The sequence below is a fragment of the Neodiprion pinetum genome, chromosome 5 (genome assembly GCF_021155775.2).
Source record: "Neodiprion pinetum isolate iyNeoPine1 chromosome 5, iyNeoPine1.2, whole genome shotgun sequence".
NCBI classification, from domain to species: Eukaryota; Metazoa; Arthropoda; class Insecta; order Hymenoptera; family Diprionidae; genus Neodiprion; species Neodiprion pinetum.
Genome location: NC_060236.1, coordinates 19,382,319 through 19,401,048, shown reverse-complemented (window position 1 = coordinate 19,401,048; position 18,730 = coordinate 19,382,319). Strand labels below are relative to the sequence as shown.

The 18,730-nt window shown below is 33.7% G+C and overlaps 1 protein-coding gene and 1 long non-coding RNA gene across 7 annotated transcripts in view; one reads left to right on the top strand and one right to left on the bottom strand.

The window, feature by feature from the left end:
• The window catches only part of OstDelta (oligosaccharide transferase delta subunit), a 34,972-nt gene extending 21,734 nt beyond the window's left edge, over positions 1–13,238 (bottom strand). The window contains exons 1-11 of one of the 2 annotated variants that reach the window (XM_046629855.2): positions 13,082–13,238; positions 10,576–10,787; positions 9,548–9,679; positions 8,830–8,990; positions 8,179–8,318; positions 7,429–7,804; positions 6,049–6,228; positions 5,141–5,360; positions 4,761–4,958; positions 3,478–3,649; positions 2,305–2,611 (exon numbers count right to left, since the gene is read on the bottom strand). In XM_046629855.2, coding sequence (XP_046485811.1) covers positions 2,472–2,611; positions 3,478–3,649; positions 4,761–4,958; positions 5,141–5,360; positions 6,049–6,228; positions 7,429–7,804; positions 8,179–8,318; positions 8,830–8,990; positions 9,548–9,679; positions 10,576–10,787; positions 13,082–13,091 — 1,941 coding nt within the window. In that variant the 5' untranslated portion in view covers positions 13,092–13,238 and the 3' untranslated portion in view covers positions 2,305–2,471. Of the gene's footprint in view, positions 1–2,304; positions 2,612–3,477; positions 3,650–4,760; positions 4,959–5,140; positions 5,361–6,048; positions 6,229–7,428; positions 7,805–8,178; positions 8,319–8,829; positions 8,991–9,547; positions 9,680–10,575; positions 10,788–13,081 lie in introns of those variants that run through there. The other variant, XM_069136657.1, reaches the window with a different exon arrangement.
• Positions 13,239–13,313: 75 nt separating this feature from the next.
• LOC124220652 (uncharacterized) lies at positions 13,314–17,247 on the top strand. 5 transcript variants are annotated; one of them, XR_011177326.1, is made up of 4 exons: positions 13,314–13,627; positions 14,160–14,204; positions 15,729–16,245; positions 16,551–17,247. It is a non-coding gene; the product is annotated as an uncharacterized lncRNA (long non-coding RNA). The 5 variants fall into 5 exon arrangements; XR_011177328.1 differs by lacking the exon at positions 14,160–14,204 and having other exon boundaries at positions 13,316–13,627; positions 16,551–17,246; XR_011177327.1 differs by lacking the exons at positions 13,314–13,627; positions 14,160–14,204 and adding an exon at positions 14,523–14,746 and having other exon boundaries at positions 16,551–17,246.
• Positions 17,248–18,730: the final 1,483 nt, after the last annotated feature.

Here is an 18,730-nt window from a genome sequence, read left to right as displayed (position 1 = left end):
TCGCTTCAGAATCGTTAAAAATCTAGTAGATGCGTTCGATTTTACATTGCAATAGTCATGTTATTCAAAAGTCTGTCATCTACAATTTCGCGGAAACGCTTTTTTCATGATGTTGGCATCGTTGAATATTCATTTGATAACATTGTATCGATATTGATTAATAGCGTTTTCAGCTTGGACTGTTCCGCTCTGTTCTGCTGCACCGGAAGAGTAATATTACATACAGAGTTACTGTGTCGGTGCGGCAAAACAGAGTAAAACAGAGCGGAACAATGTAAGCTGGAAACTCTATATGATCAACAATTATTAAAACTAAACCGAATACCAAGAAAAATAAAAACCTATATCAGTGAATTTATAGAATACATTGCTTTCTGAATAAAATTAACGATCGTAAAGTGAACTCGAACCAATCTTCTACATTTTCGATGATTTTTAAGCAATTTGCAACGAAGCATCGAAAGCTAAATTTTAGTTCATACCATAGTATTGTTAATTTTCGTATTTTGAGTGATATTTTCTGTATTTGATGAATACTAAATATACAGCTATCTCGTAGTAAAATTAATAACAAGTATCCATTTTTGACCAACCAATTTATGAAATGTTCGGGAGAAAAACCCAGTTGAAACATCTCCAGCGGTGCGTTGACAACATAATTGTAATGAATCTTATTAATTCCAATGGAACAACATAAGATATCAACAATTTGAAATGAAGTTTTGTAATATAACGATAAAAATGAATACTCTTGATATTTTTTAATCAATTCTTATTTTCAATGAGGAGGGCGGGAGGTTGTCATCCTTTTAAACTTGACCCAACTTTTTTAATGATGCTTAAAAAAGGCCTATTTATTCGAAGACTCGAAAAGACGTGTGGCGTTTGTATAATAAACTTGTCAAAGCATGTCATTTAATATACCTTCAAGGTGAGCCTTACGTTTTCGTAACACCACGAGGAAACAAATTATGCGTGTCGGTATGCATGGCCAAATTTTTACACTCGCATAGATTTAAGATTTCGAGCAAGGGATAATTTTTCCAATTCAACCATCGCAATTGCATGAAATTTTTGTAGTGAAAATTGAACTAACTATTTTAGTCTTTCGATCACGCAAAAATCGTATGCTTAATTCTGATTTCTAATTGATCATTAAATTCTATGAAGATTATTGATTATAACGATACCTACTAAATATGTGCTAAACTTCTCGATCAATACAAACCAATATTCAATCTCAATCTAATTCAATGAAGATAAACTGTTGATAATTTACAATTAAAAAAAATCAAATTGATCAACAGATTGAAAAATGTATACTTCACTCCAATCACAAGTTATGTCATTTTTACCGTCATTGGATTTCTTGAGAAGCAAAGAAATTTAGAAACTGCGGAAAAATGATGCAACGAATAATCGACGAGCAATTTTTCACAATCTTAAGATACTAGTTTTATTCACACGTACTAAAACCGGTTTACTCAATTATAATTAACCACCACGTTTTACTTATTTATTTATTAATATCTCAAATCTCTGTACAACGAGTAAAAAAATGATCCATTTTTATACGACTTATCTAAGTTTTATAAATTAATTGCGGCAGCAGCCCGCTTAATGCTCATCACTTTTTTCACATATATTATCATCAGGAATGTTAGATTATGTTGGGATAGATTTCACACGACAAATCGGTATGCAACTGCTTTTTTTTTTTAGTTTTTACCATTCGAATTTTTAAACTTGCAATAACATGCGTATGAATATTGCTTTCTTTCATCATTTTTACAACAAAGAAAAAATCATTGCAGCACAGACAAGTTTTCATTTCAAACTGCTAAATAGATAAATTAATAGGATAATTTAAAAAAATTATTCATTTTCACTGGGCTAATTCATGTCACGCACTATTTTCGTTACTAATATATGAGAGGGGGAGAAAGAAAACGTGAAAACAAAATATTTTGTGATCTATATTATTATGTATTTAAAATACTCGATTTTTTACTTAACTTCAATCTTTTTTCATCTCTCTGCCTTCAATCATTTGCTATCGGTTATTCATGTCTGTCAACTTTTAGATTATTCTTCGTTTTCTATTCCTTCTTATTTTCATTATTTGATGGAGCAGACAAAAAATGATAATTCTGTAAAGGTGGCTTATCATTAGAGGCAAGTAAAATAATGAGGTAATGAGGAAAATCTAAAAAAAAAAAAATCGCAAGTTTTACGGCTCGTTGGGTATTCTGAATCTTTTTGAAGTTTCAGGGTAATTAAATATTTAAGATATCATGCGTGCCATTTTTCTTAAATAATGGATTACTGAATATTAATTGTTTCGTTTTTTTTTTTCTTTATTCAAGTCTCAAATCTGTCTGTCTGTAATTCTTTCTTCCCTTCGCCATGCTTCTTCTCCCATTATTCTTCCTGTTTCTCTCTCTTCTTTTTCAAATCGACGTAATTTTTAATTAACGTCCCTTACGACTGGCGATTTGAGATAGCAGCTTATTTCCTGCTAGGAAAGTTACGACACCAATGCCCAAAAGGTATCTTAGAGTAACGAACATGTTCAATTGAAGCCAGAAAACTCCAAAGAGGGCAAAAATCCCTGAAAAAAAGAGAACCGTCAAAAACGTGCGAATAAATGAAATTCGTCGCTAATTTCAATCTTTATTCTAATTTTTTATCCAATGACATAGATTTCTAATGCTGTACGAAGATTCTAAGCCATCTAAAAAGAATTTCAGAATAACTGTTGTTCAGTGAAAGTAAATATGAAGACGCGAGAAACGCAGAATAAGAGCGTCATTATAAAATAACAGAAATTAGATGTCTCTAAACTGATATATATAATTTCTATTCCCGTGTATCGATGGTAAAACCTTGTTGGACTAGAATTATATAGATAATTTTAATAAACGCGCGCAATGAAATTGTTATTACAATTTATTTATAGTGAATATCGGGCTGCAAATGTAACAAATTATTTCGGTTACATTTGTGAAAAATTCACCTTCATTTAATATATGCTCGATTGAAAACGTCGTTAACTTATGTAAAACAGTTAAACGTCAAGCATCGAGCATTTTTCATAAGGCTTGAAAGAAAAATTGATTCAATTAAGTAAGAACAGAAATCATCAGTTCTGTTTTCTCTAGTTTTTTTGTTCTATGAAATGTGTTTTAACAAAATGGAACACAGATTTTCATTGAGTTAATCTTTAAACAATTCCGACAATTTAATAGATTTCTCATATTCATTTTCAGCAATGATAATGTGATGTCATTGAAGTAAAATTTAATCGCGAATTTCTTTTGAAATACTATCAAGTTGATATTAGATTATAAATTTTTACAATCGGAAAACAGAATTTCTTTAATTTACTTTGAATCGATGCAGCGGCGAAAAAAAATTTACGATGACAAAATCGACGAATTTGCATTTATGGGAGAAACATTACGAACAAAAACTCACCTCCAAGTCCTAAATGAAAAATAACAGCGCTCAGAGAAAGAGGGAAATTTGATATGTTGACTCCGAGTTTTGCCCATAGAATGAGGAGCAGAAGAACAGGCGCCAGGCAAAGTCCAGTAAATAAGTTTGAGACAACGCGAGACGGCCTAACTTCAGGTTCGCGGAACATATGCTGCAAGAAAACACATATCGTAGAATCCTCACTTCGCAATATATTTTCTAGGGTTGACACTATTTCTGGACTGTGGGGTTCACCAATATTTCCAGGTTTTTCAGAAACAAAATTTCAATTTTACAGAGATCTTCTGTATCTATGATAATTAAAGTTGCGAAGGACCAAAAAAATATTTAATCCCTCATCGTCACAAATTACATTTTATTTATTTCGAAGTCCGTTTGCTTTAATTGCTTATTAAAACTGTGATAATTCAAACAATGTGTTGAGTATCAAATTTCTATGGTACCAAAAATTCCGTACAAAGGCAAAGTGGCAACCTTGATTATTACAGTCACAAACACGTCGAACGGATGTCTTATGCTCCACTTTTTGACATCTATAAGGCCCAAAAAGACATCTTTTACGCATGAAGATATCTTTTGATATATAAAAATATCTTTTAGGCGTCGGAAAATGACGCATAAAACATCGTTTGGACGTCTTTTTGACTTCAAATCTGGGAAATTCCACGTCATTGAAAAAGTTTTCAGAAGAAATGAACCAATGAGATCATAAGAAAAAATTCATTTCTGAAATAAGTATTCTACCTCAGTCAAAAGTGAAAAATGAAAGGAAAAACTGTTATCATTTATTTGAACTAGTCTAACTGTATTAATTACTAGGAAGAAGTGATTTATCAATAGATATTTCATTAATCGTAGAAAAAAAAAGTTAATGAAACTAAAAAAAAGTTCCTCTTTGTTGGTGTTCATTTTTTGACTATTCGTCAATAAAGTAGCGTTCACTTAAATCTCATTGTATTTTAATGACGCAAGCGTGAATTTCGAAAAGAAAACAAAGGGCTACAAAATCAAAATGAAAGCGCCTTAAAAAAAAACCAGTACTGTCGGTTAAAATTCTATCAACGTTCGGTCAAAACGAGAACGCAGATAAAATTAAAAAATCATTTGTAACCGATTAATTAATCTGCCAATGTTTTGGAGGTGGTAGAAAGATTGATAAACATTCTGTCACTAACGAGCATTGGCATGATATTACGAAAAAATTTCTTATAGCATTTAAATGTTTAATCATGCAATTACGAAAACCAAAAAAAGTTGTATACCTTGATTTCTGGCTTGGGTTTGTACAGATTCGATTTTTCGTCGCTGGTTTGAACAGCGCTCTGCGATTCTGGCAGCTTTAGTGTAATTTGAGCCACATTCCACTGGAACGAATTTATGAGCACAGCATCACCGACTATCAATTCAATATTGTAGTCGCCACTAATGTGGCCAAATTCTCCAGCCGTTGATCCAACGTCCTGAAAATAGACGAGTAATGAAAAGAAAACCAGAGAATTTGTTTACTATAATTTTTCTTGAGTAGAGATTTCAACATTAGATTTTTTTTTAGATTATGTCATATCAATGAAATACCGCGATTAAAATTCCATCTTTCGTGTTTCATTGATAATCCTATTATTCAGTGTTCCGAATAACTCACCATGTCAAATTTGTAAACGTTTCCAGTGTCCGGTTCAGCGACGAAAATAATTTCCTGACCCTGACTGTTTCCGGAATTTGACACTGAATAAAGCCTCACGAATGCTTGATGCACTCTGATTGGTTTCTGGCTCGTGGAATCTTTCAGCAGGAATCTTATGACCAGTTTTTGCTGAGAATCTGCCTCGATTTTTGAACTCAGCTTCTTCGGATATTCCACTCTGGTTTTTGCAAAATAAAGAAATCAAATTTTTGCATCCTATATACGATTTCTTGTTTTCGTTCGTTGCTCTTTCTTGCTTTTCGTATATCTTCAGAGTAGACATTTTTTTGATAGATCAAAGAAATAAAAGAGCCCGGAACCGAAAAATAACATAAAACGGAAGGAAAACGACGGATGAAATATCAGATCAAAACTTAGCTCAAAAAAGATATCCTAAAAAACGTCAACAACAAAAATGACAAAAGTGAAAAGAGACTCCAGTTTCAGTCTTTTTTCGAGAAGCGAATAATTGCTTTTGAGTAAAAAGGTAATAAGAATAGAAAGTTTGGAATTATTGGCATTGGCACTTGCAATGCGTCATCCGGTGGAAAAAAATCATACTAATGCAACCAGGCTGACAGCTGACCGTTGACTGTTTTTTCCCGTGTGGACGGTAGAGCAGGTATATCATTGATTATGTATCATTAATTTATGTGACATGAACAATTTTAAACCCCAAGAATTACGATTTGCCTTTATTAAAATTAAAAACTTAGGTTGTGTGGTGATAAAATGGCGCTAACAACCAGGCTCTAAAGGCATGAGGACATTTTCTAATAATTCATAACTACTATTGAGGATAAATATTCTTTAGAAATTTGTTTGCAGACATTTTGGGGGAATGAGAGCAAGAAGGTTTTTCTTACCGAGACAATTTTGGCTGCGTTGTTTGATCAGCGTCAGCAGTGCCGATTTCAAGGTAATCCACGACCACTTCGGACAGAACTTTGACAGTGACAATGTTGGACACGGATCCTGCGGATACAGAGATCTTGTAAACTCCTCGTTCCGGTTTGATTTCCATGAGATTCATTGTATACAGAGTTCTGCAATGTGAATAGAACATTTTTTAAAATAATAAACACAAAAATGGATTCCTAAATTCAACAATGTTTTAATGATTGTGACGATCGTATTCCATTAAGAAATATAATTGAGTGTAGTTTTTTTTTTTTTTGTATGTTGAATCCGTTTTAACAAACGTCAAGTCATAACAGTTTATCAGCATCATATTCAAGATTCAACGTATTTTCGAGAAAAAAAATTAATTTTCCCCGAGCGTATAACCGAAATAGACATTGTTAAATCCAAAATCAGTAAGTAATCGGGGGATTTTGACTTTACAAATAACTCAACTCTACTTAGCAGATCGTATCTACTAGAGGTATCACCGAAATTCTCAGAGAATTCCAAATTTTTTCAGGAATTCTTCATAATTTTTTAAGTGTATTAAAATTATAATTACTCATTCGTAGATTTAATGGCAAACAATGCTAATATTTCTCTTCAAATTACCTTATGTCTAAAATTTTTGGTATTTTCAATTGGTATTTATTCTCGGACTTAAGTTTTAACGTAATTTTTCATAACCCAAATTGTTATTTGAAGTGTTACAAAATATTTTCCCGAAGTGTTCAAAAAACTCATTGCGAGTTCATTAGATTTTTTTATGAAAAATAAAATTCCCTATGTGTTCCAGGTTGTCTAGATTTTTTTCACTCTTTCAAAACAATTTTTACTTGAAGCAAAATCATTCTTTCATTGTACTACTTTATTTTTAGATAAAATTAGCAATGATGAAAACAAATACGATATTTAAATAAAAATAAATCTACCAATTTCAAAAGAACACGAGGCCTAAAACAGTATAATGGCAAAAAACGGGCCATTTGCAGTTAGTTTTACATCAATTATGCGAATAGAGAAGTAGACAACTTGGTACAAACTGTGAGGCTTTGCATTTTCCACATGGAATCGGTGTATCGCAATGAATACGATGAAAGAGCTCCTTTAAAATTAAATACAGCCCAGTCAGAATATTTTTTTTTTTTATTTCACCACTAGATGTCAGTCACAGCACATCTTCATTCCCACAATCAATTTATTGATTTATTGATTGATAAGTAATTCCATAACTAAATTTGTATCCTTTCCTACGAATTCTCAGTACCCTAAATTCAACTCTTATGAGAATTCGAATCCAGAAAATGTTGTTTCGAAACACAATTAGAAAGAATGTAACTTACTTGTCGGAAGCCAAAGGCTGGAAGGCCTTCTTGCTGATAACAACGACATCGTCACTAACTCTAGTGGCAGAATTGGCAACGACCGATGGCAGAGTTTTCAGGGATCTTCCAAGAATGTCGCAAACTTTGACGCTGACCAGCGGTTGCTTCGACGAAACCGATATTCCACCATCCGCCAGTGCGATACAGATCGGATTTTCAAACGGATTATTGGCCAGTACGCTAAGAGCAGCAAGAAGACCGACGACTCCTTTACTTGTCTGAACTGAACGACGGGACAGCAGATAGTTTGCAAACTTCACAGTCTGTTCAGAAGTTATTGGTGGTTTTTTCTTCAAATTTGTCGATAACTGGAAGGCACCTTTCACAACGAGACCTGAAGAAGGATATCAACATGTTTTAAATGATTGCCTGGAATTATTTATGTTCGTTTTTGACGGTTGTTGGATTTTAAAATGAGATTAATATTCACAAACAACATCAGTCGATTAGTTTTCTTCAATGTTCTTGCAGTAGAACGAAAGTAATTATTAGCATCATTGTTTTAAATAAGGTACTTTGATCTGTTACATTATTTCTAATGATTTTATTAGGCGAGCGAGTAACGTGGGAAACAAAATTCAACAGACTTAAATGAGATTTTGAAAGAAATTTTAAATAAATTAAGTATAAAAGAAGTAAGTCTAAAATTTAAAAATACATTGATTACAAAAGTAATAAAAAAAAGGATTCAGGAACAAGGAAACTTACTGGTGATGGAGAGTCCACCCTCAAATTGCAGGTATTTGCCGTCAACTTCATCGGCCTGAACAATGGCATCCTCGATACGTTCGAAAGCGAATGAACCTGCAGGGCCGAGCTCAGCAGCAATGTGGAAAAGGTACCCAAGGCTGGAATGAAACAAGAAGACAATGCGTTATGTCAGAAACTGAAGCGCCGGTTTCTCGAGAGTTAAATAAAACAGAAATATCATCAGAAAGACTAATCAAACAATCACGGTTTGTCATGATTAATGCATTGTTCATCACGGTAATCAGGACATTTCAATTTCTGAATTTTTCGAAGTTGAAAACTTCCTAAAGATCTCTGATTTTTGATTTTGACTTGTAATTTTAAGTGCTTTCAAAGAATAGAAAGATTATTTAAAATCCGAGTGTGATCAAATTTGAAAGACTGATGAAACAATAATGTACAATTACTTGAGTCACAGTATCCATAACGTAATCAAATATTAATTCGTTTTGATATGCTTTAATAAAAGTCTTATAACGCACATTTCTTTGATCATTGTGCATATTTCATAGCATCATTGTTATAATGAAGAATATATACAAAAAAATCCTAAACTTAATTCTATCATTGATCTACGCATTCAGAATTACACTAATTATTTGTGCTCACTTGAGAATGCTATCATCTTTTTTCAATGCAGCCTGAAGCGCCTTGACCAATTTTACTATTGCAGGTTCGGTGAGGTGCTGGGACACAGCGCTGAGTCCGGTTACGGCGTAGAAAACTTCAGGTATGGTCGAAGACTCTTTTTCCACAACGGCAGCAAACGTCTGTCGTGACAAATGATGAAAAATGTGAAATGAAGATAAATATTAGAGGGTTAGGAAAAACACAATCACAATAGCAACGCAAAATTGAAAAATGTATAAAAATCGAAGGGATTGTTTCTCTTCAAAACTTCATTCATCAGATAGATTGTTTCTCTCCAATGTTCTTACAGTAGAACGAAAGTTATTTGTAAGCATCATGTGAATGGCGTTTTAATTTGATATGAATTGTTACTAAATAGACGTTGATTTGATTATTAAACAATAAGTAAATTGATGAATTATCTATTGAGTGAATTACTGAATATATTTGGAAAATTCACCGTGATCTTATCGTATTAGGTGTTAATGATGGAATCACAGAAAGAATCACAGGCTCTCGCATTACGTTTCGAGAATATTTGCTACAAGATGATAACAGTTTTCAGGATATTCAATAATCCAAGTTGATTTAAGGTAAACACAGTTCTAAAAATATTAAAAATTACAATTTGATTTCTTTGGCGACGCTAACATTATAAAATGAATAAAAAAAATCATCAAATAAAAAACTGTATTACCTTTATAATCGCAGCATTTGGAAGCGGCTGGCATATCCCAATTCCTTTCCAAGCTGTAACAGCGTAGTAGAGATTCTCCAGCGACAATCCACTGGCGTCTCCAACTGAACTCAAAATGAACTTGCAGGCTTCCTGAAAAAAATTTGTATTAAGGTGGTAAAAGCTGGTTGACGGAAAAATTTCACCACTAGTAGAAAATAAGTAGATAATGAAGCTCGGAAGATCGAAAAGAAGACACAGAATCACGAAATTGATTGAGAAATCATTTGACAATTGGTGAAATTCAATTTTCTGGGAAAAGTCGAAATTAATCGAATGTCGTCAATTTGAAATGGTTTTATTTTATGAATATAAGTACGGAATTTTTAAGTTCAAACTTGACTTTTAAAAAGTGATTAAAGATTTGACAGACTTGAAATGGAATGAAAACTAAAATGTTGCAGAAGAATTGAATGGAAACAAATTAAATTCAACTTTTCTAATCAAAGTACATCGCAAAAATCCCTATTAAAAATATTTAACCTGAATTTAACAATTTCCTGTGGATGAAAATTTCCAGTTAAGGTCAACATGCACTGTGTTGAAGTGAAGCGAAAAACAAAGCGAAGCAGAGAAGAAGTAGGAAGCCCTCTGAAGGTATCAGATGCAAAACACAGTTACCAGAATTTATCAGAAGTGGAATGAAGGTTTTATAAACAATCAGGATTGCAGTATTTGATCATTAAAATAATCCCTATCGTTTACAAAACCTTCATTCCACTACCGATAAATTCCGGTAATTTTGTTCTGCTTTCAATATATTCCGATTGCTTCATTTTGGTCCCAATACCTTCTCAACAGTTTCGTTCTTTTTCTCTGCACTTCGCTTCATTTTGTTTCAGCATAGTGCGCAATGACCTTTATTGTAGTGAATTGAAAACTTGTTCGAGGTTAAATTCTTAGACTCATCTTTCTGGAATAATTTATGAATTTCCTGCCTTGTTCAACTTTCTTATCGACCCTAAAATTTAACTTTCATACTTTCTTACAGCATTCTTTGGTATTGTTTCTCCCACGAGATTATAGCCAATCACAGCGTAATGCAGAGTGGCTAAATCCTTCAGCTCAAATCCAGGCTCGACGACCTTTTTTAGTCTTGTTATATCAGCCTTGGACAAAAAGGAACTGGTTGAAGTTGGCGACACCGAAGCTGACAGGGCTACGCATGCCAAGGTGGACGCTATCAGTGGAAGCCACATAGCTGTTGGAAATAATTTAAGTCATACTTTAGGATCGTAAGTGACAGTCGTTAAAAAATCTCAGAAGAGTGAAAAGAATTTTTTAAATAAATATGTATAAAAATAATTCTGATTAATTCGTACATATAAAATTCTTTATTTACTAGATCTCTAAACTTTCTGAATTGTTCTGATGCATGGAATTTCAAGTCACCAGATAATCTTTCAACATTTTAAATAAAAAAATAATTTGTCTACAAAATCCTTACCAATGTCACTGACTGTATGGATTTATCGGACCAACTAACTTTAAATGTACCTGGTAGACTTCTAAGAAAGAACACAGTGTATCTCGCTGAATTTCTGCTCAAAAGTGACTTTTATATTCATGCTCCAACGATACGGTCAAGTAAGTTGTGCAACAGTAGCTTTAAATGGTTTGACCCTGATAACTCAAGTTTGGGGAAAATTAAACTGTCTGCAAAGTGTCTACTTAGATATGAGTAATGAATCCCGTGCGTCTTCTGAACTTTTTTTGATTTTTGATTTTGTATTTCTAATTATATGGCTTGTCCCGTTGAATAAGTAAATAAATAAATAAATAAGTAAATAAATTAGTAATTTAATATCACACTCAGCTTTTGCCGTTTGTGTTATTCAAAGATATGTTAAAACTATAGATATCGTTTTCGTTAGTGAGATACAAAGTGAATATTATTGGAACATTGCCACTGCCATTAGTTGCTTTGAGCATGAGTCATCCAAATAGTCAATTATTCGAAAATTCTTCAATATTTGCAGGTTTGATAGGAATTTCATCTTTGACGTAACTCTGAATTTAGCGGTAAAGCATCGACAGTGAAATGACAAAAAGAAAAACCGATTAGTTTCTTTTCATAGCGCTGGCATCTTTCATCCGAAAATATGTACAGAATACTTTTGGCACATTGCCAAGAAACTCCAAATCTCAAAGCATGAAAGGGATGATAAAAACTATTTGACTACTTTAGTGCATATTTTCAAAATATTGACCAGTTTGCACTCAAACGTTACCGCAAAATTAATCTTAAAAAATTAAGAAATTTGGGCACGAAATTTTTTTATAGCCTAAATTGAATATTCCAGCATTGGTCATCACAGCATTCGAATAATCAGGTTTTTGAAAATGGAATTGGCTACCATTTATAGCCGATCTTCATGGAATTGATCAAACCGCTCTTTTCAGAATTCAGGATGTGCATAACCGAATTAAAATAAATTTGCCACAACATTTCGATCAAATCAATTACTCTAACTACTGGAAATGAAAATGTATGCTAGTCATTTAATAGTTTATAACGCTGGCCATTTTCTACCCAGGAATGTTGATAGGTTAGAAAATTTCCAAGAATTATCTGCGAAATTAGTTTTATTTTTATTATTCTTCCAATAGTCATCCTTCTTGTGGAATTTTAGAATACACGTAATAATCATTCAAATATTTAAAACCGCCACATTATAACCAAAGAAGTAATACAGTTATTTGGCCTGAAAAGTTCAAAGATCAAATCCACCAGAAGTTTGATTTTTCCCCTAAGTTTCATCCGAATCAGTATTCAAGTCATCCGGATTCCCCCGGGATTTCGAACACACTAACAATCATTCAAACGTTTGAAACTCCCGCCATTTTCTAATTGAAAACGATAAACAGGTTTAAAAAATGTTCCTCGAATTATTTTCGCGAAGTAGTTAACTTTTCACCCAAATTGTTCTAGAAAGCATGACTAGAAAACTGTCTACGTATAAATAGACACATAAATGCACACGTACACACATTCGTACATGTATACATGTACAAACATACGTGTGAAAAAGCTAGAAAACGATTATATGAGAAAGCGTGTCAAAATCATAATTGTTCGAAACGTGTTTTGAGTTAATTCCCCTTCCAATCGTGCTAAAAATGTATTCATTTGCAATTTCAATCGTGCAAAAAGAATCTGAAAACGCAAGCCGGTAGGCAGTCAGAGATGTTCGATGAAGGATCAAAGAAGCAAAAATTCACAATTAATATTTCCAATGAAAAGATCAAAACCCTAGATTATCGAATCTCTAAATTTTCGAAGTTAGTTTCGTTGATTTTTTGAAAATTACCACTGCAAATTCCACCGTGAAATAATTCAGCCGGCATGCGATGCTGAAATATTTCGAAGCACGCGGCTTGAGAAATATTTTTTCAAGTATCGTTGTTACAATCTTCTTGAATCTTCTCGCCAGGCGGTTGAAAGGTAGGTGAAATTTGACAAGGCGAGTTTAATAATTGTTTCGGTTTACTTACGTGTCCTCATGTTTCTGGATCTGGTTAATCAACGCGAGCCTCTTCTCGACTCGGCCACGTCGTCTGGGCAAACAGAAACAAGATGGCTCTTCACCCATTGCGCGTGTCTGGAAAAATGGCGTGGAACAACGCGCCGTTCCACCGCATAACGGAAATCGCTGGCAGTCACAAGCGCCTGCGCAAAGCACGTGCGCAACCCGATCAATGGCCACGTTCACATCACATCGACTCGATGGCTGTATGCAAAATCATCCGATCGCATAGCCAGTTCCAGGAGATATACTTAGTTTTCTTTTTTATCATTGGTTGGTTCCTTGATGTTGTGACGTCCTAACGGAAACCTTCGGACAATTCGAAAGTTGAAACGTTAATCGATGCAATATATGGATTTTACAAAGAAGAAATTAGTTAATTAATGGATTTGGATATAACGATATAATAATTCGATATACCTACGGCTTACCATGCCTGAACGTTGTTTGTGTTGATTGCAAAATCAGCGGCCCGAATCCGAGCGGTTCTTCGTGAAACTGCAAGCAACCGAAGGTGAAGACGTCGAATTATTTAATGAAGGAACCGTTTGTGGTTTTATAATTAAATACTGAAATGTCGGAAGGTTCTGTGAAATATTTAGACTTAAACTTGATGCTTTTTAGTTTATTCAAGGATTAAAATAATCTAACGATATAAATTGAGTCAAAACGATTAACTTTGGTATAAAGGACTAAATTCTACGTTTCAATATTACGGTTGCTCAAAACATTAGTTGCAATTATGCTCGGGGATAGTAACTCGTCTGGAATGGATTGAGAATATTAGAATGTTTGGAACGAATCTACGTTCGGGCATAGTGATGATTGGAGTTTTATATTTGACTGCCTCTAAGTTTGGGCATAGTGACCGCTAATTGAAATATTGGAATATTGGATGAAGTCAAATTTCAGAATTTCGGAATGTTAATGTTATTCACTATTCCCCATTCATTCATTGTTTGTGAGAAGTGACGAAAATTGGAACGACCATCAATTTCTCAATAATGTTGAAATGGCTTACTGGATGTGATCGTGTTTGTTCACAGAGCCACATTGCTGATTTCGGGATGCGGAAATTGCTGAAGTGACTGGTGAAACCGACCTCCCTTAATCCAACCTATTATAAATACTACGAAATTACTGTGAAAACCGTTTTACAGTCCGTTCCCATAATAGTGCCACTCCCAATAGTGCCGCTTCCCCTTACTCTCGCTCGAACGTAACCCCCACCACGGGCTCACCTCGGGTTTCATATTCGTCTCTCTCAACAGTGCCAAACGCTGGCTCAATGAAATAGCGTATAATTATCTGCTTTAAATTCAATTTATTGTCATTATTTTTTTAATAATATTATTTCATCACAAAATTCATAAAATAGTAATAATATCATTAAAAAAAAGTGTCATAAATTTCGATTACCATCATTAAAATAATAATTGATTTTATTCAAAGAAATAGAGATTATATACATTTGATGATTTTACTATATCAATGTGTATTTTTAACACATTTTGTGGAATAAATTGGGATACGTGTGAAAAGTTTTCTTAAAATAAAGAAATTTAGAAAAAGAAATTGAAATTAGAAAATCAAAATAATCCATTTTTATACGATAAGGAAAAACGAATATGATGTAAATATATACACGAGTAATCACAGTTCACCCGGCGTGGCGGCATTATTACGAGAGAGTGACGAGAATTCCGACGGCGTGAACGCGCGTCAGTGGTGGGGGTACCTGAATTCCAAGAAAAATACTCCCCACCCCCATCGCGCGGCACTGTTATGAGAGTGGACTGTACTTGGCAGTACTTGAAGAGCAAAAAATTTGTACTCTACAGTCCGCTCTCACAACAGTGCCGGTGACGGTGGGGGGTAGGGGAGTATTTTTCTTGGAACTCAGGTACCCCCACCACTGACGCGCGTTCACGCCGTCGGAATTCTCGTCGCGCTCTGGTAACAGTGCCGCCGCGCCGGGTAAACTACTTGTGTTTACCTAGTATTTATATTCGTAAGTTGCGTTATCGATAAGTATGCATTTTCAATTGAATGGCATGCTTTTGTATAAAATATCCTACACAAAACAGAGAGACTCTTAAATTTTTCTCGAATTTTGTGTAAAATGAGTGTGCAAATACTTATTTGCATTTCTTACATGAAATTGATGTTGTGTATGCCTTTCTGAAACTCTTTTTCTGTCTGAATATTTTTATTATGATTTTAGTAAATAATGGTAGTACGAATTGAAATTCGATTTTGAAATTATTCATCAATTTAGTTACATTCATTCAAACTTGAATAAAAATATTTACATTAATCGAGACTTGAATAAATATATTTTTTCGTGAAATTGATTCAAAAATACATGACTCAATTCATCCAAACAATAAATTTACAAAAAAAAAGAATGGGATAAAAATTAAAATAAAATTGAATGAAATTTATAAAGCGATGGAATAAAATTATAAATAATTGAATAAAATTCGACAAAATAACAATATGGATATAATGAATAATAAACACGGATGATAAGTTGTATAAAAAATTTTTAGAGATAAAAATAACACTGTATTATCATACTAGCGATAGAAAGTTAACCCTTTTTTTAATTACAGAACAAAATGGAACTTCAAAATAGAACCAAAAAAAAAAAGAATGCTACAAATTTTTCTTCGGATCTTACTCCAGATTTGCTTGTGAATGCAATCGGAAATCAAGATTTACTAGACGATCCACCGAGAAAGAAAAGAAAAAGGTTTTCTTTCGAAGAAAAGAAAAATATTTTAGAAGCAATGACTCGGTATTCCGCAGTTGTGATATGCAAAAAATATGAACTAAGCGATCGTACTTTAAGAAAATGGAAATCGGAGAAAGAAAAGATCATTCAAGAGGCGAAAAAAACGAATTGCAAAAAATTGAAAAAGAAGTCCAATGTCACGGAAATGGACGATGCCATGTTTCAATGGTTAGTTGAAGTACAAGACAAAGGAATTCCGATTTCTGGACCGATGATTCGACGACAAGCTTTGATCGCGAAAGCACATCATCCGAAAAATGACCAATTCAGGGCCAGCGAAGGTTGGTTATCTAGATTCAAGAAAAGGAAAAATATTCGATGCTTGAAAATTACAGGTAAAAATAATATTAAATCATTTTTGATGCATAGACGTTTTTTTTTTTTTTTTTGTAAACAAAGAAAGAATACAGTGAAATTAAAAAAACGTTTCAACGTAAAGATAAATTAAATTTTTTTTAATTCCAAGGAACTGTGATTAAGACATTTAAAAAAACTTCAATAAAATTATTGAAATATGTCGACTAAACGAAACTGCGCTGTATCAGTGAAACGAGATTTCTAAAGAAATAAACCAATAATTCTAAATACAAATTTCAGAACAGAATTTTGGAACTAAATAATTATTTGACAATTTTTTCAGGGGAAAAATTGTCGACTGATGAAGTTGCAGCAAAGTTATGTGAAGAAGAATTAAAAAAAATGGTTGCAATCAAAAAATTGCAAAAAAAAAATATTTTCAACATGGCTGAGAGTGGTATCTATATCAAACAAGTACCTAGTCGTACTTTGGCTCCAAACTGTGTTAAAAATAAACATTAATATAGTAAAATCGCCAAATGTATATAATCTCTATTTCTTTGAATAATATCAATTATTATTTTAATGATAGTAATCGAAATTTCTGACACTTTTTTTTAATGATATTATTACTATTTTATGAATTTTGTGATGATATAATATTATTAAAAAAATAATGACAATAAATTGAATTGAAAAGCAGATAATTATACGCTATTTCATCCAGCCAGCGTTTGGCACTGTTGAGAGAGACGAATATGAAACCCGAAGTGAGCCCGTGGTGGGGGTTACGTTCGAGCGAGAATAAGGGGAAGCGGCACTATTGGGAGTGGCACTATTACATGAGGGGACTATATATTGAAGTCCAAGCAGACCAATAGAATACCCTAACTGGTCATGCTCCAATATCTTTGAATCCCATGAATACTCACTCTAAATCAGGCCTCTCGATTGCCGGAACGTTAACTGCATTCCAAAACAAAATAATCTCTGGCTTCCGTGTATTTGCACATTGAATAAAAATGCTTACCCTTTATATTATAAATTACGGCATGATATCGATACTACGTTCATTTTCGATTTCCAGCTCCACAAAACAGAACCTGTCTCATGTGTTTCGTGAAAGATCGAACTCACGAGTTCCTGCTGTGCGGACATTTTTGCGTGTGTCTTGGATGTGCCATGCGTTGCACAGAGTCAACCATGATATGTTCAGTACGCCTAAAACCTGTCATAAAATGCCAGAACACCATTTTTGTATGAGACGATTCAACGTGTAATTAAAACAAACATTTTTATGCGCTCGGGATATTCATTCAAACCCCTTGCTCCAAGTCTTTCTTCATTGAGTTCGTTGGTGTTGTGAAATGTATATCATGCCTAATTCTCACCATATACCTTGTATACACTTTCACTGATATTTGTGTAGATTGATGTGTCGCACTTAGGTAGGCACAGCAAAATTGTGTACAGAATAATACTCGTGCTGCCTAAGCAATTCGGTTTCAGCGATCCATTATTTAAAATGTCGCAATTATTATTATGCACATCCAAATCTGCTACAATAGATTCATTTTTACCTTGCCGAATATATTGAGCGAATTACATTGTGAGACGAGTGTTACGTCCTGCAGACCGTACGTTCCTTCAACTCTGTTCTCACAGTCTTACAGCTACTTTATACCTCGCATCCTCTTCTTACCATCACCTCGCTACCTCGAATCCCATACGGAGGCAAGCAATTTGCTTCTTAAACTGCTAGTGATTTTACACGGCACTTACTAAATTGCAACTAGTCAGTCTCTTTCGACTTTCCTGCCATATACTCACTCTCAAATCATCTTTTTCTTTCAGCAAAAACCTAAATTCGCCTGTCGTAGTCTCGGAACCATACTAAACTCTTGCTTTTTCCGTCCTATAATCAATTTCTGTCCGAAACGAAAGTAACCTTATAAATTCAATATGACAAAGGTGCTCAAACCTTGCATAGTTTTGGATGTGATTTCCGCTACATGGTTGTCGTCTAGATAAAGGTTTTCTAGTTTTCTGAGGCTTGCGAATGATCCAAGAGCAATGCTAGTTATGTAGTCGTTTGTCAGTCTTAATCGGATTAGTCGAGTAAGCCCATGAAACGTTGTTCTATTTATTATCGAAAAATTCTGGGACAGTTTCAACACTTTTAAATTGGACAACCTACTTAAAACTCCATTTTGTACATCAGTAAGCCACTTTCCATCCAACAATAATACCTTCAGGTGAGAGAGTCCTATGAAAGAATGACTCACCAGTGTAATGATTTCATTTCGCGACAAATATAGCTCCTTCAATTTGCATAGTTTTTCAAAACATCTTCGTGATGTGTAGGTAATTTTATTGTTACCCGAACGTAAAATTTTTAGCGTTAATAAGGGTTCTTTGAATGAATAAGGTATCGCCTTGACGTTGTTCCCATCAGGATTGGAGGCTCTTAATCTTGGCAGGCCGATGGAAGCTCCTAATTGTAACAGCGAAACGTTACTCATT